The sequence below is a fragment of the Ictalurus furcatus genome, chromosome 19 (assembly GCF_023375685.1).
Source record: "Ictalurus furcatus strain D&B chromosome 19, Billie_1.0, whole genome shotgun sequence".
Lineage (NCBI taxonomy): Eukaryota > Metazoa > Chordata > Actinopteri > Siluriformes > Ictaluridae > Ictalurus > Ictalurus furcatus.
This window is the reverse complement of record NC_071273.1, coordinates 22,194,320-22,216,791: the sequence shown is the minus strand read 5'-3', so window position 1 is coordinate 22,216,791 and position 22,472 is coordinate 22,194,320. Positions and strand designations below refer to the sequence as shown.

Below are 22,472 nucleotides of genomic sequence, written 5' to 3'. Positions count from 1 at the left end.
AGCACTGAGTGACAAGATGTATGTTTTGAGTTGTGCTTTGAAGGAGGACAGATAGTGACTCATGTTCACATTAATAATTGTGCTCTTTCTTTTTCCCACAAGCTTCGTACTTGTCCGCTCGCTCATGCTATCAAGCTTCATATCTGACCACTTGCTGATGTAAAAGTAAAAACGTACATCCCATGGGTTCCCGGTCCCCATATATATATATATATATAAAATCTCAGATTTCTGGCAAGCTTTCCAAAAAGAGTATTTGTATCTGTTTGGAACACATGAGTTTACTGCAGATAATGTAATTAAATGTGAGTGTAAATATGAAGACGTTTATACACAGAGCATGTGCATGAATGAAAAAACAAGAGAATCTGAAACATGAAGGGGGGGGGGATGAAGAAAATAGTAGTCCACACACAACACACAGGAGTGACTGTAGCTACAGTATCCCCCTGAGGCGGTTCACGGAAGTTAACATACAAATATTCTCATAATGACTGTTTAACCCTTTCTTGCTATGCTGGCTTCCAACCCACTATAAAATGCTGTACAGGCTGTGTATGGTGGTGTGTATAGTGTGTCTCCCCAGTGGTAGATAAACACACACAGCCTGCTCAGTCCGGAGTCATGTGCATTTTCCATTAATGTTCTAAAACACTGTTACTCCAGCAACTTGGAAAAACTGCCACCTAAATCAAATATACTCTGTAGTCCCAGGTTTTACTGCCTCCCTACACCTCTCATGAGACAAATATAATCTACATGAACAGCTTCAAAGCTGGAGAGTACAAGCAAAAAAAAAAACAAAAATTTATTGCTTTAATTAATCTTGCAACATGTTTGTTTAACAAAATGATGAAGCTATTACACAGTTCTGTGAAAAAGTATTTGCCCCGTTCTGATTTCTTCTGTTTTTGTTTATATCTCATAATAAATAGGTTTAGATCTTCAAACGAAATACAACATAAAACAAAGGCAACCTGAGTAAACTCATAATACAGTTTTTTTTTTTAATTAAAGTAAAAAATAAAGTTATCCAACACCTATCACCCATGTGAAAAATGAACTGCCCCCTTAAACTTCAATCAGTTTGTGCCACCTTTAGCAGCAATAAGTGCAACCAAACGCTTCCGATAACTGGAGATCAGTCTTTCACAGCGCTGTGGTGGAATTTTGGCCCACTCTTCTTTTCAGAACTGCTTTAGTTCAGCCACACTGGAGGGTTTTCAAGCATGACCTGCCCGTTTAAGGTCCTGCCACAGCATCTCAATTGGTTCAAGTCAAGACTTTGAGTAGGTCACTCCAAAACTTTCATTTTGCTTTTTTTGAGCCATTCAGAGGTCAACTTTCTGCTATGCTTTCGATGAGTGTCTTGCTGTATAATCCAGTTGCACTTGAGTTTCAACTTACAGACTGAGGACTGGATATTCTCCTTTAGGATTTTCTGGTAGAGAGCAGAATTCATGTTTCCCTCAACTATTGCAAGTTGCCCAGACCCTGCAGCAATGCATCCCCACACCATCACACTTCCTCCACCATGCTTGACCAGTTTGTGGAATTTGTGTTCTTTTTTGCTTGGTATGACGTTCTTTTACTGGAATTCTATGTTTGGTTTATGTCTGATGTAATCGGATCACTGCGTTCCAAACAGTTCCATTTTCGACTCATCAATCCACAGAACATTCTCCCAAAAGGTTTGAGGATCATCAAGGTGTGTTTTAGCAAAATTCAGAAGAGTTTTGGTTTTCGCCTTGTTACACTTCCATGGATGCCATTTTTGCCCAGTGTCTTTCTGATCGTGGAGTCATGAACAGTGACCTTTATTGATGCAAGAGAGGCCTGTAGGTCCTTTGATGTTGTCCTTGGCTCTTTTTTGACTTGCTGGATGAGTCATTGCATTATGATTGCAGTTTCATAGATTTGGGGAATTAGTAACTACGGGGGCAAATACATGTTCACACAGGCCCAGCTGGTATTTGCTAACTTTTTTTTTGCTTCAATAAATAACATTATCAATTAAAAACTGTATTTTGTGTTTACTCAGGTTGCCTTTGTTTTATCTTAGATTTCGTTGTAATTTCTGCAACAATTTAGTTTGAGATATACACAAAAACAGAAGAAATCTAAATATTTTTTCACAGCACTGTATTATATTTTACCTAGTATTAAATCAGGCATTTTTGAATGCCTTTGATTAAAGTCATATTTGATGTGTATATATAGGTGAATGTGTGAAAGTGCAGGTTTTTTTGCAACGTGATGAATTTGTTGTGCATCATATTGTCCATTTGAGAAAGGTCAGGTTCCTTTTTTACGTTTGTTTAAATGTCACTGCTGTTCAAGAAGCTAAGAAATGGGATTAACTAAAATGGGAAGAGGAACTCAAAGAAAAATGCTTTTTGGGGGAAAAAAAGATCTGTCTGTTCATTCATATATATATATATATATATATTTACAGCATTTAAGTATGTTACATTACAATGACATCAAATGCAAGTTTATCAGAGAGACACAAAATCAGTTAGATGGATTTGGACTTATACATAACTTGATAATAAGTTCTACGCACCTACATATACAACCATCCAGCCATACCGCTTATCCTACACAGGGTCACAGGAACCCTATCCCAGGGAACTCAAGGCACAAAGCAAGGGACACCCTGGACTGGGTGCCAACCCATCACAGAGCACATTCACAAACATATTCGTACACTACAGATGATTTGTAAATGCCAGTCAGCATAGAGCACATGTCTTTGGACTGAGGGAGGAAACCGGAGTACCCAGAGGAAACCCCCGAAAGCACCGGGAGAACATATAAACTCCATGAAGAGATTGCTCCATTGGGGGAATCAAACCCCCAACCTGCAAGTCAAACGTGCTAACCACTAAGCCACCATGGCCCACACTTACATATACATACCAACCACACTGAAGAAACAAAAAACACATTTATCTTAGTGAAACATATCTTTAAGGGTTATCTTCTCCACCATAATCCTCCATGCATTATAAATAGTACACCCAGATTACATTAATGACAGAAGTTTAAATAACATTGTTTTTAACTGACACAGGATTCGCTGTTAAATAGCTTCACATCATGTTATGGATGGTCACGTGTATTAAGTAAAAAAAAATAAAACAAAAATTGCACCATATAAACAAGAATGCATTTTTATTTTGTTAAACATAAACGTATTTTTAATCTGATTATTACCAGGTTTAGATTACGTCCACCACACATATAGTGTGTGCTATAGAAACGATAACCTTTTAGATCAGACGCATTAATATACAGTAAGCCTGGGATTTTACTACTGTGCAGTACTGTCGGAGCTGCTGTAGTAGAAAATCAATCAACACCTTCTGACCGATCCGATTCAAGAACTCAAGAGCTCTGTGCTGTAAACGGGTGTATATCTTCCTGTGCATTTGTCCTACATTCCAACATGCCTAGTTGGCATGGTGACATAAACGTGGGGCCTCAGGTCATTTACATTTCTGCTCACATCAGCCACAGCTCCTCATATGGAGCACATGTGTAGGATCTTATCTTACCTAGCAGGTTTTCTGCAGCTCTCAATCTTTCAACATGTTGGTGTACACTGAGAAATCATGGTGTGTTCTGCCTGTGGTATAGAGACCCTTTGTTCCCTGCCCAAATGAAGCCAAAAACTCGACTTCCTGCTTCCTCCTGAGTATAGATTTGTGTCACTTAAGAGTTTTTCTTCTTCTTCTTCTTGCTTTTAATGGCACAACAACCTTATTACAGAAATACAAAATCAAATAAACGCATTTACAAATCATCAAATTACCCAACAGTGTATCGGGTATACATTCAAATTTGAGTGCAAAAGTACAGACACATCCATAGCTATATAAAAATGATATTAAATTATACATAGCTATATAAAAATAAAAAAAAAATTGGCAGTGGATGGACATGCATTGTACATAGAAGATATAAAGGTAAGCTAATCAGGATTGGCTAGTCGTAGTAAACAAGAACCATTTCATCCCAATCTTAAATAGTTTAAATGGTTTAGTGTTTTCATTTCTCTCAATTAATTGCAAACCGGTTGCCCAGTGAACTCACTGTTTGTGTTGAAGCCATTTTCCCGGCTGCGTAAACATATTAAATATTTAAAACAACAACTTTATCTGGAGAATAGAAAATATCTAAGTATGGAACAAGGAAACATCTAAGTATGAACCTGAACTGATCACTCCAAAAGCTCTATGACGATCCAAAAATTACAGAAGCAGCCAAAGTAAGACTGTTTGAAGCTTTTCTGACGTAGTGGCAGTTATAGTGTTGGATTGCTTTAAGAGTGTATGGGTGGGGGTAGGAGGGAGGGGGTGGGGGATACTTTTGCGTTTATTTTACCTGCTATACCCGCTATAAGAGAACAGGGATGGGGGAAATGTGCAACATTATACCCTTTATAGTTTGAGGAACCACTGGGGGGAGTAGAGAGAGGATATATCTGATTGTCTGTCTCCTTTTTTGGCCACTCCTAAAGAGAAAGGGGGGGAAAAAACAACAACGTGATTTCTGTGGTTGTATGATTTCATTTATAAAACATTGTATAAAGCAGTGTGTGATTTCTTCTACACTTTGGGGCCCGCCTACATATTCAAGAAATGCTGTGGATTATCTAATACACAAATACCAGAGATGTGGAGGAGGTGAGTCTGATCTTAAGTAAGTTTGCAGTGTTGGCTTCCCACCTTCAACATGCAAACCGTTACAGACCAGTGCGTACAGGTGTGTATGCAAAAGAAGTGACCTACATAAACACAACAAGAACATTTATTTATGAATGGTCATCGTGATACCTACAGTATATGCACTGCACAATAATATATCGTAGCATGTACAAATATCTTGAATATAGACAAATTCAACTAATATCTCTCTTACATTATAAAACCTATTTGTAGATTTTTTTTTATTATTATTAATTTCAAGCATAAAACGGTCTTATTCTTTTGCCAGATAATTCTGGTTATTTCGAACATTTGTTTCTAAAAAGAAGCAAAATTATCAGCCAATAGAATAAAACCATTTGAAGCTTGAAATGAGAACCTTTAATGGGTTTATATTTGTTATACTATAATCTCATGAGAAATATTAGATAACTTCTTTCTTTATTCGAGATATTTTCACTTGTTTTGCAATGTGGGACTTCTATATGAGACTCCTATTATTTCTAATTGTTTATTACACATAATAATAATAATTATGATAACGATAACGATGATGAGGAGGAGGAGGAGGAGGAGAAGAAGAAGAAGAAGAAAATAAAGATATGATAAGTTTTTGTATTTGGATAAATATATGAGAAACCTATATGAGACGTAATATATATTTTTGCTTAGCCTTAAATAATAATAATAATAATAATAATAATAATAATAATAATTGTTGCTACTCCTATGTTTGAGGCTATAAAAACATTATTTAGACTTCCTGAAGCGATAAGTCTATAAATGTACAATTATTCAGCTCATAAATGAATTCAGCAATGTACAAGAAATACTACTGAGCGTTTCTGCTGGTTAAAATGTAAAAAGAAGTATATCCATTGTGCACGTTAAACATTAACTGGCAGATACTTGAAACAAAACAAACATACTATAAATTCTGTGAAATCTTACAGTTAAGTTTTACATCCGTAGTATTTTGGACTCTAACGCCATGAGCACAAAAGTTGATATTATTTGTTTAAGTTCAGTCCAAAAGCCACAGTCCTGTATTGATTTGAAATACATTTTACATTCTACATTTGTTCAGCAAACAGAGGAATTCCTAGACAGCCTCTTGTTTAATGCATACATTTAAGAGGGGCTTTACCACCACCCACTGAGGGTTAGCAGACGCTGGGACGCCCCCCTTTTAAGCACTTTCAGTGACAGACGTCAGTGTTATTGTTCTTGTCTCCAAAGAGAACATCAGAATGAGCATGGCGTTCAGTACATGCTGTGCTATGTTAACAATCACACGTCCTATAGGTGTTGGGCGGAGGTTATTGGGTTTACATTCGAGAGGCCTGTAGAGGACTCACTAAATATAAACCCCTGGGTTGATTGTGCAATAAGAATCCACCCTTTCCAGTTCCCAAGTTCACGTCTTATGTAATGACACAGAAGAACTCCAGTCTGTCGACTTTCCTTTACGGTGTCCATGTTGCTTTTTTGAGAGGTCTGTTAGTATGGATGAGTGTTTTGGACAAAGGTCATGACCCTGCTATCAGTGCAGCTGCAACGTCGCCCAGCCTTTGACTTGTCAGTCACTGGTGCAGAACATAAAGGCTCTTTATGAAGCTCGGATCAGCGCTGAATGAGTGACTAGCACAGGCTGTCACACTGCAGACACACTATGAAAGCATGCACAGCCATTTCCAGGCTGAAAGTTGGTGCTGTTTAGTCTTCTGAAGACACTGCGCCTAAAAAAGACAGAGCTTTTTTTTTTTTCTTGAAACCTAAGTAACTATTTATCAGCTATTAAAACACTCAATGTACCCAGGATATTTTCAACGTCCCAGACAGTCTCAACCTTTCTGGACTTCTGCAGAATTGGCTTTTTTCCCTCCTGCAAAATCTCCCAGCCTGTACAAACACAAGCTTGTTTAACATACCTGAACCAGACCGCGGCCCCTCTGAAAGGCCCCTCTGTCAATTTGAGCTCTACACGATCATTTAACAGCCTCTTAATTCCTTCTCTTCACCTCCAAACGGCCATGTTTGATCCTTTGTGCCAGTGGACGTATTTGAAAACACATAATTACATTGTGGATCGCCTTCTGTTGTGTGCTTGTGTGTGCACTTCTTAGGATTGCTGCATAATAGAACAATATATATTTTTTTTTTCTTAGAATGTACAACAAGTAGGTTCATTGTTGAACCAAACATGAATATTGGTTTCCCCTTACTAAAGTACATAGTGTGTGCCAAAGTGAGCAACACATCCAATTTCAGTAATATAATCAATGCTGCAGTTGGGGTTTTGCACTTGCTAACTTGCTAACTTTTCAGTTAGCATACACATGTAGTAGCCTATATATTTTATTGATTTTTTAAAAGTGTACTATATTAAGTGTTCTGAAAGCCAAATCTGTCACAGTACGATGGGTTTGGGTGTAAGGGCAGTGCTTCATTCAAATAGATCGAGGCAGACAAAACAAAACGGCAAACCAATCCTCAAAGATATAATGCAGGTATAGGGTCAGGTGATCAAACAGACTAGACTAGGAAAAAACAAAAGTGATAGCAAGAACAATGAGGAGTCAAAACCGAATCAACAATGCATGAGAGAATAAGTTTCAGTAACATCACTGTGTAAACCAGGAACGTGACTTTTCGAAGAACTGAAGTGGTTCCGGGTTATGGAAAGGGCGCAGGTGATTCTGAACAGACGTGGGTGAGCTGAACAGGGATATGGCTCAACAGGGATATGGCTCATGGACAAGGCTTGTTCAGTGTTGATCTGAGGACAATGGGAAGTGTAGTTCATGACAGAGCCCTCCACTCAAAGAGCTAAGTCGCTTGGAGAAGATTATGAAGATTTGCATGGCCTGCTTCTGGGACTTGTTGCTAAGTGGACTGGCACAGTCAAACACAAGATGCCTGTCTATTCCCATGAGTCTTGGAATTTGTGAGGCAGTATAGCTATTGTTTGCTTCTTACTTGCTCGTATCATGTAACATGGAGGGGATCCACATCTGCTCCATGCAGACTCTGCACTGATGTCCAACAAGGCTCAGTACTGGGTCATCTTCTGTTCACCCTTAACCTCTGTTACCTGCTCTCTCTGCGAGGTTATATCCTCACAATTGTTTACATAGTACTGTTATGCTGATGACACTCAACTCATCCTCTCCTTTCCTCCCTCAGACTCTCGTATTTCTGGACAGATCTCAGCATGTCTGGCAGACATCTTGTCATGGATGGCAGCTGAAACTAAATCCCAGAAAAGCTGGAGATGCATCCCCATGTCAGGATTTTGTGGTCTCCCTGGACAACTCTCAGATTACCAATGGACAACCAACTGTTCTTTTGACTCACTCATGCAGGTTTCTCCTCTCACTCCTGGCAGTTCTGCCTCAGTGCACCATCCAACCTCTGCAACTAATCCAGCTGCATGACTTCATATTATCCTGCACCACCCCATTGCTACACTCCTCCATCTGGCTTGCCGTGGAAAGCCAAAAGCAAACCAGTACCCATCTACATTAAAGCACTTATTACTCCCCACGCTGCACCACATTATCTACGAGCCTCTAGCATGGCTAATCTGGACCCACCATCTCTCAGGGTACAAGGAAGACGTACATCAAGGCTCTTTCTGTCCTGGGACCCAGGTGGTGGAATAAACTTCCCCTGACTGTCTGGCTGTCTGAACAGCTGATTGAATGTCTGTTTTTTAACAAAGACCAACCCCCTACCTCTTTACCAAGCACTTAAATTAGCACTTTATTATCATTTTACAAAATCCTTGTCTTGTGTATACTCTTAGTCCCTGAACTATTGAACCAGCATGGGGAGGTATTTTTGATAGATACTGCAAAGCACTTCTCAGATGCTCTGATCTGAGTAAGGGCATCTGTCAAATGGCATAAATGTAAATATACTGTAGGTGGTTGGGGTGGAAGCCATGGTATTATCTGATAAGGATGAGGCCTCGAACATCCTGAGCTGAGACCCAGCTTCTCTCCCCAGGACAATATCCATCTAGCCAGTAATGCCAGTCCTCCAAGCCAAGTGTCACTGCTAGTAATTCTCATATGAGATGTTCTTGTGGTGTAATGTTATGGCTGGTGACTCTCTTCACTACTGATCAACCATCCAAGGCTGGGACATGTATGAGTGATTTGTAACTCTTTGAAATCTTGGGCCAGATTTTGGTTGATGAAGTTCCCCACAGCTCCTGTCTCAATGAACGCTGAAAACAACAGTGTCTGAATGATCTAACACCACAAAATCTAAGTGTAAGTGACTGCAAGCATGGGTGAGAAATTAGATGTCTAGTGATTGTGAACAGGACTGTAGGTCATGAGACAGGTCATGTGACATGGCTAAGTTGAGAATCATGGGAATTTAAAAAAGAAAAAAAGGGATAAAAATGATTTATGAATTTACCTGCAACCTGGTTTACCAGTATGATCATTTAACATGTTACTGATTACAGGCTATGACTGTAAAGTAGTGTTGTGGTACTCGAGACCGGTCTCAAGACCACAGATCAATGGTCTTGTCATGAACTTTGGTGATAGTTTACTCAGTCTTGTCTTGGTTTCAGCCTACGAAGACTCGGGATATTTTTTCCACACCACCCGAGACCATTACATCATTTCCATTGACGAGTGCTTTGTAATGTTCCTGTTGCAGTACAAAATGTAAATGCGTGTGTAAAAAATATTTCGTCTTCTTATGTTTAAAATAACATAGCACGTGTACTTGTAATGCACATCTGTATGTGCTCTCAGAAAGTTGTATGAGCCAAAGAAATTCTATTATTTACTGCATATTATTTACATCCAGGGTGTCTCCTGCCTTGTGCCCTAGCTCCCTGGGATAATCTCCAGGCTCCTCAACCTTGTGTAGGATAAGCGGTACGGAAATGGATGGATGGATCTTTTGTATAACTAGCTAAACTCATTCCATTTACCTCATGCATGCTCTTGATATGGACTCGCGCTGTGTGGTGTTGGTCTTGCCCCTCTGTCATACTCGGTTTTGACTCGGACTCCATTGTCTATGGTCTTGGTCTTGACTCGGTCTGGGCTAACGTGGTCTCCAACCCAACGCTACTTTATAGATTATGACATTGTTATACTGCATTTACAACAATTACCGAATCGATGTGTGAAAAGCTGTACAATCCAAATTCAGTTCATAACTACTGGCAATAATTTACTGTAAAATATTAGGACTCTTACCATATACTTAATGACCGCACTAGACTTGAAAGTACATCGAGAACTGTTCTCGCTAGTTCTCCCCATAAAACACAAAGACTGCCAACTTAAAGTGTGTAGGCGCTTTCACCAAGACATGAAGCATCTTTATGAACTGTGTGAGGAAGTCCATCGTGACATTGCTAGGCTTCAAACCTAAGATCCACCAGGGCAATCCAAAGACTTAACCACCGCTCCACTGTCTTTCTGTCTTTTGTTCACATCAGAACATCTTAATATATTTAATGTAAGGAACAAAACACTACAAGTCATGCAACATTACACATTGTTTTTATTCATTATCTAATGAAATGTCGTACTTTTGGTCCATTTATAGTTAGAGTTAATGTTGTTGAACATCCACGCAACGAGAACTGGTACAAAGTGCTGACTCTGGAGACTCCTTCCATAAATGTTAAATTAATGTCGCCTCACAGAAAGCTTCACCATATCAATGAATATATTTTCAGTCAGATTATGATTATGGTTCAATTATCTGAGCGTCCACCATATAGAACGCCCCCGTGTTAGCTGTAAGTACCGAAACGATCATGTTTTAGAACGAGCGCATTCATATATACCTGTGATTTGGAGCTGAACTACTGTCAGAGCTGCTGTTATAAAGTAAAATCAGATTAATATGAAATATCTTCTTCAAACACTGTTTAATAAAATGAACCGGATTAAATCTGCTCACATAAAACCCTTAATAAATGATTTACCATGGACCTCATTTAAGTAGGCCTGAACATTCAGTACTATATTTGTGAGTACTGAAAACATGCTTGTTTGTCCAGACGCCTGTTTGCACTGGTGTCCTGAAATTATTCAAAAGTGCCTTGCCAACGTTTCCTCTCTAAGCGGCTTCTGTTCATTTTTTTTTTTAGTTTGTTTTACATGCTTGTAAAGAGACTTTGTGTGTTTGAAAGGTTCTATATAAATGAACACGTACATAAATGAATAAAACAATCACTATTAGTACAGTGGTTCTCGAAATGGGGTCTGGGGACCCCCAGTATATCCAGGGCGTGATTCTTTTTTGATTTTTTTAAAAAAATTATTTTTGTTACAGTGGTTGAAATCACAACCCACCGTTATCAGAGTTATTATATTAAGGGGTCCAAGCACCAAAGTCCACTCAGGTTACTTCCACATTAATCCGGATCGATTTGAAAACGCATCTTTTTCTCTACGTTTTGGCCGTCCGTCCACACTGAGACAGCGGGTTTGCCCAGCAAAAACTGAGCTTTTCAAAAACGTTCTCCCAAGTGGGTAGGTATGACGATGTTGTTTTCGCGTTGTAGTGTGGACTGAGAAAACGGAGATCTTCAAAAACAATGGTGTATTTTTTGTCATGTGACCCATTCAACTCAAAGCAAACCAGATGGTGGATGACGTTGTAATGTCAATTCCAAGAGACAGAAAATAAATAAACGCCTGACGGAAATGATGCAGGCCAAAGCGTCTTACGTGTCAGTGTGGACGAGCAGTTTTTGGGAAAAACGTGTGAAAACACCAGTGGAGACGAAAATGCAGTTTTCAGATCTATCCGGACGTATTAATGTGGACGTTGTCCACATTAATCCATCCATTTATCTGTTTTCTATACCGCTTATACTACTGGGCCACAGCGAACCTGGAGCACAAGGCGGGGTACACCCTGGACGGCGTGCCAATCCACCGCAGGTCACACACACATTCACACACCCATTCATACACTACGGACGTGCCAGTTAAGCTACCATACATGTCTTTGGACTGGGGGAGGAAACCGGAGTACCCAGAGGAAACCCCCGAAGCACAACTCCACACACACAGGTTAGTGGCAGGAATCGTACCCACAACCCTGGAGGTGTGAGGTGAACATGCCAACCACTAATCCATGTGCGCCCAAAATTTGTGGAATTTATGTTATCGTTAAAGGGGTCCCTGGCTACAAAGACCCGCTGCTGTGGTACACGTAGAAGTAAACAGTGTTTTCTTAAAATATAATTAGACATGCTAGTACATAAACAAAGTAACAAATATACTTCTCTGTAAGTATACATTTCAGTCTGCTTCTAGCAAATCTGGATAAACTTATCGTCTATAAGGCTTGTGTTCATACGGGTGTTCTTTATTCATTCGTGGTGCTGGTGTTGGTAACCTTTGGACTTGGATTGACGTGCTGTGTGCAGTCCTACTTCTGAAGGCCGCACGTGGTGCTCATTTTTATGTTTTCCGCTCTTATTTAGTTAGGTGGAACGGGATCAGTGGTGTTATTGCAGTGAAAATAACTACATCAGTCCATAATGGGGGGGGGGGTGGTTGGCTTTGTGACTAAGTAGCACTAAGTAGCTTTTTGAAGATATCGTAAACCCTAAAGATACCGTCATACATTCGGTAAATGACCACACCGTGTGTTTTTACCTCCAGCCCGCTTGTATCCAAGCACCTGAATCATTTACCAAGTTCATGCAAACCTAGAGAATGTAAAGCACTGCCAGAGTGCTGGCGTCAGAGGGGTCTGGCACCCCTTATCGAGTTACTCCACTCCCTGTTATAAATCACTGTTATAGGTAGGCGTTTCACTCCATGGCATTTCTGCACTCTATAATGTATGCCATGAATGCATCGACTCTTTGTACAATGAAATGTTTTCAGTGGTTACTCATAGGAGAAGAATTTTTTTTTTTTTTTCAGGCAGCTGTTTTAGGGTGTCTAGCGTGTGTTGTGATTTTGTCACAGTTGACTCAGTCATGCACAAACAGCCGAAATGATGATAGAGTAAAAAAAAAAAAAAAATCAGAATGTAGCTATTTGGGAATCTGGCATGACCACGTCCTCTGAATAAAGCCTGTGATAACAAGTCTAACGTGAGCCGTGGCCTGCAAATAATGTTATTATTCTCGGCACTAGGTTTATTAGACCGGTTTAGAAAAGAAAAGAAAAACAGAGCGTGTTTTTTATGTACTGTGTTGTCCCCATGTAATGCTCTCATGAGTGGGTTTAAAAAGAATGAATAACGTGCTTGTTCGCAGTGAAATGACTCAGAAGCGTCTTGCCAACTTTTCCTCTCTAAGCGACCCCTGTTAGTTTTTCCCGCAGAAAATCGACAGGAGCGTTTCGAAGGACGAAGGAAGACCCGACTCTCTTCATCAGCCATGTCGGCGGCGAGGGGACAAGCAGATCCGCAGGTAGGCTGCGAAAGTGTACACTTCATTTATTTTGGGGTGACGCGAACGTTACATACCCTCCTTCTTCTCGTATAGTCGCTGTCTATCCCCGTCTTGCTCCGTTCTCCTCTCTCTCTTTCTCTTTGTCTGTCTCTGTCCTCCTCTCCGTTTTCACAGAGAGGTGCAGTATGTTCTGTGTGTTTGGGAGGAGCCGATCAGAGGGTCTTCCTTTTCTTTCCTTACTGCAAAATATCAATTAGATACAGACCGTAAGGAACAACTAGACCTTTAATGCTGCTCAAGATCAATAAAGCATGGATTTACCAAACCATTATTAGAGTTGGGAGGACTCTCGCAGTTCTTTGATAGTCTTCTGTTCCCAGGCAGAGAGTCATACCACTACGAAAACAAAGCTAGAAACTGTGTATGGACTTTTTTTTTGAATATTATATGCGATTGGGTGGTTATATGACGAGGATTTCTTTGGCCTGATGTAATTCAAGCAGCAGGTCAGGGATCTTCGTGGCTACAATGTGCTGCAGTGTAGCACTTTATTTATGGTTATTCGATTGCCGAGCGACTTTGAACGGTAAAGGGTGTATGTTCGTGTACAACAGAAGCACTAGCACCCTTCTAGAAGTATTGGTACCCTTTCCTTTCAGGAAAAAAAAAAAACGTTCCACCAACCAACTGAAGAGAAACTATTTCCTTCTCTCTAAAAAAAAAAAATAATAAATAAAAATCGTTCTTATAATAACTTTTTAAATAATAACAGCTATAATATTTATAATAATTATTATTCATTTATATTTACAATTAAATGCATTTATTTCTTTCTTTATTTATTACAGTGTTTCAGATAATTAATGTTTCTGCTTAAAGATGTTTAATCTTTCTGAGTAACACAAAAATATGTCAAAATAAATGCAAATAAATTGATCTCTGTCAGGATAGCGCCGAAGGGGCATTGAACTACGTTACCCATCAGCCCCAGCATGTTACGTGTTTCCTACCACTTGCACCTGTGTATGGTTTCACCCTGATATATAAGTTCATTTGTTTCAGCACCTTATGGTAAAGCTTTTGTCATGTGTGTGCTTCAGGCTTTTTCCTAGACGGTGTGTTTTTGCCTAGTGTTCCATCGTTTAAGTTTATGGTTCTGGTTTTCACTCTATCTGCACTTTGTCCAACAGAGAGAACAGATGAGTTCATTCTTGTTTTCAAGCTTCAAAATAAATGATTACGGTCAGTTAAAAGTGTTTTATTCAATGCATGTCGCATGCTGAAGTTACGCTCTCAAGCTTAGGAGATTTTTTTTTTTATATTCCACACACTGGATGCGTCATGGAAGCAGCACACAGCCTTGTTTGTTTGTTTCTTTCTTTCTTTTCTTGTCTTATGGGGTCTAATTTTCTTTGCATTAGCTCCACGGAACTCACATAATCCCTTTTTTCTACGCACTATGAATTTATAATCATATTTACATTTACGTTTATGGCCTTTTGGCAGATTCCCATTATCTAGAGCGACTTAAATTGATCTCATTATACATCTGAGCAGTTGAGGGTTAGGAGCTTTGCTCAAGGACCCAGCAGTGGCAGCTGACCTCTAGATCCTATCACTAGTCCAACGTCTTAACCACTGAGCTACCGCTGCCCTATATCATAAGCTACAAAGATGTCATGATGGTAGAATGATGTAGTTTCGCTTGCAAAAAGTTTGTACTCAATGGATCGCAAATAAAAAGAGGCGTATCTTGTTTATCCACTGCTCCACTGACTCATTCTTATTGCGTCGTGTTATGGTTCGTTGCTTCGTTGACCCGATGGAACATTCGAGTGCTCGTTTTCATCACAAAAATGAAGCAGCCATTGAGAGCGGTCATGAGAAACAACATTTCATTCTAGTGTATAGTATATGAGCGATATGTAAAGGAATTAAAATGAAAAACCTGGATGATTTGCTTCTAGTGTTCCAACGCGTGACTGAATTTAGGACGTTTAAACCCCAAAACCTTGTTGCCTCTGCCATTAGATTAAGACTTGAGACAAGATGACGAAACTAAAATCCAGTAACGGTTGCCATACACAAATATAATGATCATGTCAGTCTCGGAATTTGAATCCTTTTTCAAACCAATCCGAGGAAAAGACTCGTGTTTATTCTCACCAGAATGAGACTTCAGGGTGCCATAATTTATGAGAATGTACTATGAGGTGTGTCAGTGATTCTGGTGTTGACTGTAATGCTTCAAATATCCATTCTAATGATGGTGAATAACCACGGTTTAGTCAAAAACTAAAACGATTATCACGGCAAATAATCCTTTAATAGCCACTTAATGTGGTGAGATTTAGCGTGAGAATTCTTGTTTAATGTTTGATGCCATTCGAGGATTTTATATCACACTTTTATTATTATTATTATTATGTCTTTTCCCAGTGATTCAAGTATTCATGATACAGTCACGTACAAATTAAATCTTCTAAATCCACAAAATTTCCTGTTGGATTTGAACTCCACCTCCATTTTGGATCTCTCCATTTAATACATTCAGGCATTTGGTCTGCTAATGTTCATCCCATGGCATGACATCAGTGTAACACTTAGCAGCTGTGACTGCGAAGATATCAGACTTGACACGGTGCGAATCTCGACTGTACACCGTGGTAAGATCGGGACAGATTTAAACGACCATCTGCACTGAGGGTGTAGATACAGGAATGTTACATGAGTCAGCATCAGGGAGATGGGGTGGGGGGTATAGGGGTCATCGTTAATCCGTGAATATCCCTGAGTATCGACCCTTACTACTGACGATCCCTCTTTCCCCTCTGCAGAGCACATCATCATCTTTAAGAAATGTAGGAGAACAACATACTGATTCAGTTCTGGTGCAAAAGAAACGTGACACGGTGATCGTAACTCAAAACGCTGTTTGTGTAGTTAAGTCATTTTTATATAACAGAGATAAAAACACAACACTCTTACAGCTTGTTTGGGGCGGCGGTGGCTTGGCGGTTAAGGCTCTGGGTTACTCATCGGAAGGTCAGGGTTCAAACCAAGCCGCCACTGTTGGACCCTTGAGCAAGGCCCTTAACTCTCTCTGCTCCAGGGGGCGCTGTATCATGGCTGACCCTGAACTCTGACCCCAGCTTCCTGACAGGCTGGGGTATACAAAGAAAAGAATTCCACCGTGCTGTAATGTATATATGACCAATAAAGACTCCTTATTATTATTAAACAGGAACTTTTTGAAGATTAGAACAAGCCTAAACACTCTACTGCATGAATTATTGCATTTATATTTTTTTTAAAAAATTGTTTGTCTGTATTTTTATGACTTGAATTAGTTCAAATAATAAATTATTTTAAGAAAATTGTTTTTAGGGGGTTGTGGCATGGTGAAAATGATCATAGTCAAAAATAGCACAAAATGTATGAGATTACAATTCCAATTACTGCATTTTCCAGACTGTAAGTTGTCTGTAAGAGTTGTTTTTTTTGTTTGTTTTTTGTTGTTGTTGTTTTTTTGCCACCTAAGCATGTAAAAGTTATATCTTCTAGAAAGGAATCACAGTAAAAAAGTATACGGATGGATTTACTCACTCAAAATACATACAAAAAAATTCGATTTAAACATGTTTTGAGTGAAGTAGCTTTTCAGTTCTTTCTCTTGAAACATGACAATTAGAAAATAAGGTGCAATTGCACAATGTCTGAAATTACAGCAGGTTTTGCTTTGCATTTTTTTAAAAAAAAAATACTATTAGAGAAGTCTAGTGTCTTTTTGGCTGTGTAGGTCTGTTTCAGTTCACGAATGCACGTACCACAGTTCCATTTCCAATGACATTTTAGCATTTAACATATAAACATGCTTGAATGACCAAAAAAATAAAAATCAGCGCTCTGATGATGACCTTCACCATGCCAAGAAAAGGGAGTGCAAGGAGCACTTGTTGCTCATGTAACAGGGCATTGTTTTAAGTTAGGTCAAAGTTAAAGTCCACTTTTTCCAGTTACATAGCACAATGTTAGTTTTGCATTATTGCCTATCAACATTTCTTTTTAGATAAATGAATACTTGTCATATGGCAACACCATGCGCTAGAGGGATAAAATGATTATAATGAATTCTGTCTCGCTTTCGTGTATTGCTAGCTGCTTCGTCATTTTCTTTCAAAATGTCCACAGCATCGAGTCTCTCACCTCTTCCTGAATTCCTTCAACCTTTTCTCGTCTCGTCCTGGGCTGCCGAAACATTCTGACCGTCTCTGCGAGTTACAGGACAGTGGCAGCTGCGTTCTGGGAATTGCCAGCTCAGCTTGGCTTCTCCTGGCACCTTGGTGCCACTTTGGGCCATCTTTGTTGTGGGCAACCCGAGCTCGATTTGTCATTTCTCATACCACCGTTACACTTTTGAAACGCCACAAAGCCACGGCGCGAAGAATTTCCTTCAGCTTGCGCATGCTGATCCCCCCCCCCCCCTTATTTCTTTTCCTTCTGTATGCCTTTCCTTTGGTGGCTGTAGCTGAGGCCGTTCATTTCAAGGAAACTGCCTGACAGACCTGGATTCTGGCTCATGCTTTAGAGATGTCGCTGACATTTACAATGACAGTCCAGATTATCTAACGAAGGGGAAAAGAGTGCTTCCAGATGTGTACTGCAAACAATGTTGTTGTTTTTTGTTTGTTTTTTTTTTTGCATAACTATACTGGGATTTATGAAGGTTCAATACCAAGCCCAAAGGTGAAATGGAGAAATCTGATACACAAAAGATCTCTCAACAGCCTCTAGACATTAATGAAGAGCTCAGTGAACGCTCATTGCTCATGTAGTGGATAAGTGTAGGATACTCAACATCAGCGTTCATCAGAGTAGTGATTAGCAATTAGGTTCATTAGCCCTGAGTAATGTTTAACCCCAGTGCTCTAATGACAGTAATCCTGTGCTTTGTCACCATGGGGACTCTGAGACATGTGACCAGGGCTGCTGTTGTTCTCATGTGACTGAGTACGAGGCTTTCGTTTTTTTTTTTTTTTGGTTTTTTTTAAAATACATTTTGATTCCTCAACCGACGCAATCTACATTTTAAATCAAAGAAAACCGTGATTACTCGCAGCGTGCTAACAAACCTAATTACTCCCTGTTTGCATACCAAACCATGCCTCCTGTTATTTCACAGCTCCTTGACCTACTTCTGAACAGTAGAAGAACCACAGCTCCTACAGCATCTGTATCAACAAAGCATTAACCTTTATTTTTCCAGCTTTAGTATGCTAACTATGAAAAGCAGTGGAAGGAAGAATTCTCATACAGCGTGCGATACGCAGTAAAATATGTCTCTTAAGTTATTTTCCAGACGATCTAGGGGTCAGATGTACTCAAATTCTCTGCAGGAGACTTAGATCATTTTTTTGGTCTGGGGAATGTAAGAATGGTCTCCTCGCAGCTGTTAGTAATCTTCCTCCACATGCCCACATCTAGCTTAATGAAATTAGACCGTATTTCTGTTTTATTTCTGGCCGATGTTATACGCACTTGGGTTTGAGATCATTAGATTTACAGAGGCAGGATAAGCAGGATCGCTCCACTACGCTTTTAGAATGTACCTCAGCGTCTGAAAAATGATTCAGTCGAGGTCAGCTGAGAAAATATGGAGTCCGGTGCAGGGCCTCTTCATAATAAAATGTGTGTTTTATTCATTTTACAGATGGTGAAAAAACACACAGTTCAGTCTACAAGGGTCTCTATCAGCCCCCCCCCAAAAAAAAAAACAACACAATGAGTTACAGGTCATTATAAATTTGGAAGTAAATGAATGATTTCGAATGTTTTATGTTGAATTTGTATCCATCCATCTGTAATTGAATTTTGTGGCTTGCAAAAGAGACATCTAAAAGCTGTGAGTGAATTTCATGGTTAACATTGTGCGATTGAACATTCTCATGACCCCCAACACCCTCCAGCACCTCTGCACTTCACATTAACACACACACACACACACACACACAGCACTTGATCATATATGTCACATACGACACACCTGGTACATTTGCACATGCACAGGACACTTTAGTGCATATATACATATACACATATACACTCACCATCCACTTTAATAGGAACACCTGTACACCTGCTCAATTATTCAGTTATCAAATCAGCCAATCATGTGGCAGCAGAACAATGCATCAAATAATACAGATACAGGTCAAAAGCTTCAGTTAATGTTCACATCCAACATCAGAATAGGGAAAAAGTGTGTGACTTTAACTGTGGCACGGTTGTTGGTACCAGACGGGCTGGTTTGAGTATTTCAGAAACTCCTGGAATGTTCACACACACAACAGTCTCTAGAGTTTACGCAGAATGGTGCGGAAAACAAAAAAACATCCCGCGAGCGGAGGGTCTGCAGGCTGCGGGTGAACAGTGCTGGGGCTGATGGGTAGTGTAGCTCTGCGCCGTATTAGGCGGTACCATGAAAAGTGCATACAAACTTTTTTTATAAGCACTGGGGTAAAAGGATTTTTTTAGGTCTTGGTGTACAAGTTGCCCAATATTTATTTAGAATTTGGGGATAACATGAATTTATTTCCTGTCAGTTATACATCCTGTGTGCAATCTAAATTCTGTGTCATTCGAGTACATTTCATGGGGAGTTACGATAACCTTCAGAAATTTCAAAATGGACACAAAAAGGAACACCTAGATGTTTGGCGTTACCTTGGCTATTCCATTTGTCGGCTCATATAGGATTCGGATTATGATTTCTTCTCCGTCAGTGGGGTATTTGTATCTTTTCCAGATCCAAATACGATGACTTTTGTGGAAAACAAACTTGCTAGTACTTTAAACTAACATACGTTTTTAAACGTAGCCTCAACAAACTGTCCTCCCAGATTTTCTCCACAATTCCACAGCAATGCCTTATGAAATATGAAACAACGGAAAGCTGAGCGTGCGATGTGATTTATATGGTGTTGGAAAGGCTGGTCATATTTTATCTTTTACTGTAGAGTGTATGAGTGTTCAAGGGAAGTCCTAACACAGACATAGTCACAGCAGGGGCTCCAAATGTCTGCAGTCCTTCCTCCCCCTCCTTCCTGGTTAATGTGACGTTTTAAATCGAGCCGACCGGCTGCTCATTCGTCTCTATTGTTTTCCTCTGGCATAGCAACGTCCACAAAGTGTTTCAGCCGAAGGCTAAAAGATAGTAGATACATGGCCCGGTGTGGCTCATTTTTGGACACATCCGATTTAAAGGTCGGGTGCAGAGGTCAGGACAGGACAGAGTGAAATATATCACAGGCGTATTTCTCACCTGCGGACTGAACATTCCACCTGAGAGAAGATGAAAGACACTTTTTTTCTTTTTCTTTTTTTTACAGAGGCTCATGTGCAACAGCTTGCAACGCGTCCACGCAGCATGTTGCACCGGGGTGAGACTACAGCAAGCCACGATAAGCCGGTTAAAAAGTAACAGCCGAAAGGAAACGGAATCTTTGAGACATTGACACGTGCGACTGCAAGTGCAACACGTCTCATTTCTCTGCCGAATGTTTATTTAAGGATATCTGTGACTTTGAAACATCTCTAGCTGAACAGAGTTGAACGCAAGGTCACAGTAGCGGTAACTTCACGTCTTAGTGACGATCTCAGGGCTAGACCTCGACCATCACCTCTAATTGAGATGGTGTTTAGTATGACGGTGCGATCTGTCTTTTTTGTAAATAGATATGAGCAATGAAAAGTGGCAGCTTATTGGCAGGAATGTTATTCAGACTTTACTTTCCATGCATGCGGTGTATAATAGGCAGTGGTGGAAAATAACTGAGCAATTTTCCTTAAGTACTGTTTTGGTAGATTTGTCCTTTGCTTGTACTCATACTCAAGTAAATTTAAAGTACACATTAACCCTCTGAAGGGCGCACGGTGGCTTTGTGGGTCGGGGGTTCGATTCCCACCGCGGTCCTGTGTGTGCGGAGTTTGCATGTTCTCCCCGTGCTGCGGGGGTTTCCTCCGGGTACTCCGGTTTCCTCCCCCAGTCCAAAGACATGCATGGTAGGTTGACTGGCATGTCCAAAGTGTCCGTAGTGTATGAATGGGTGTGTGAGTGTGTATGTGATTGTGCCCTGCGATGGACTGGCACCCTGTCCAGGGTGTACCCCGCCTTGTGCCCGACGCTCCCTGGGATAGGCTCCAGGTTTTCCCGTGACCCTGAAGGAAGGATAAGCGGTAGAAGATGGATGGATGGATGGATGGATGGATGGATGGACATTAACCCTTTCTCACAGTATACCGGTGTTCCATTCCACCAGCGGAAAGGAAAGTAGACGTATCGGACTTTTCAATCAGTATAAAGAAATGAATTCTTTTATCGCCGCAAGTCTGTTCGAAGATTAGTCAGGACACTGTTGGGTTTCTGTGTGTACTGTATCGTGAGTCTTTGTTTAGCTGCTGGTGAGCAATGCAGTGTGAAAGGGGAGGGCAAACAGTTCACACCTCTCCACAATAACATTAGTAGAGACATAAAACAGACAGCACTAGCAAAGCTTTTTTGATAGTAAAACACTATATTCAACTGCTACAACAAAATTATAACATTTAAACCTAGTAGACTAAGGTAATATATATATATATATATATATATATATATATATATATATATATATATATATATATATATATATATATACTTATTGAAAAACTGCAAATTCTTAAAGCCCTGGGTGTCTACTTTCAAATGAACCATCATCCACTACTGTGGAGTGTGACATCACAAATAAATTCAATGATAAACATGGGCACGTCCAGTACTGTTTCTATTTACTCATTCCACCCCTGATCGTAAGTGCACTATAGCTTAGGCCAGGGGTTCCCAAACTGTTCCAGGGCAAGGCCCTCCAAATGGCATTAACATTTGACCGAGGCCCCACTTTTGCAAGATGTCTTTAAAACACATTAAAAATACAGACTACTGAATATATCCCCCTTTTTTTATTATTAATAATAATTACATCTTACATCTTTACATTATATTACATTAGGAATTGATTGTGTGTGTGTGTGTGTGTGTGAGTGTGTGTGGTTGTCTGAGAGTGAGAATTTATTTTTCACACCAAATTGTTGAGGCCCCCCTCCCCCCTGGGCGCCCCCTGGTGGCCCCCAAGGGGGCCACGGCCCCCACTTTGAAAATCACTGGCTTAGGGTATATGTAAATCTGGGCTTTTCTTGTCTTTCGACAACACGTGTAGCACTACTGAGTCTTGTGTTTGAGCGTGTTCTACCTTGTATGACTGACCACTATATCTGGACGCATACACACCTTTCTGTATCCTGTCTTGCTCAGTGTC

The 22,472-nt window shown here is 40.0% G+C and overlaps 1 protein-coding gene and 1 long non-coding RNA gene across 3 annotated transcripts in view; one reads left to right on the top strand and one right to left on the bottom strand.

The window, feature by feature from the left end:
* Positions 1–11,196: 11,196 nt before the first annotated feature.
* Positions 11,197–22,472, top strand: part of ninj2 (ninjurin 2) — a 36,480-nt gene continuing 25,204 nt past the window's right edge. The window contains exons 1-2 of one of the 2 annotated variants that reach the window (XM_053650426.1): positions 11,197–11,779; positions 13,037–13,137. In XM_053650426.1, coding sequence (XP_053506401.1) covers positions 13,105–13,137 — 33 coding nt within the window. In that variant the 5' untranslated portion in view covers positions 11,197–11,779; positions 13,037–13,104. Of the gene's footprint in view, positions 11,780–12,476; positions 13,138–22,472 lie in introns of those variants that run through there. The other variant, XM_053650424.1, reaches the window with a different exon arrangement.
* LOC128623389 (uncharacterized) lies at positions 13,091–17,547 on the bottom strand. Its single transcript, XR_008388572.1, has 3 exons — positions 17,326–17,547; positions 16,108–16,283; positions 13,091–13,358 (listed from the first exon to the last, which is right to left on the bottom strand). It is a non-coding gene; the product is annotated as an uncharacterized LOC128623389 (long non-coding RNA).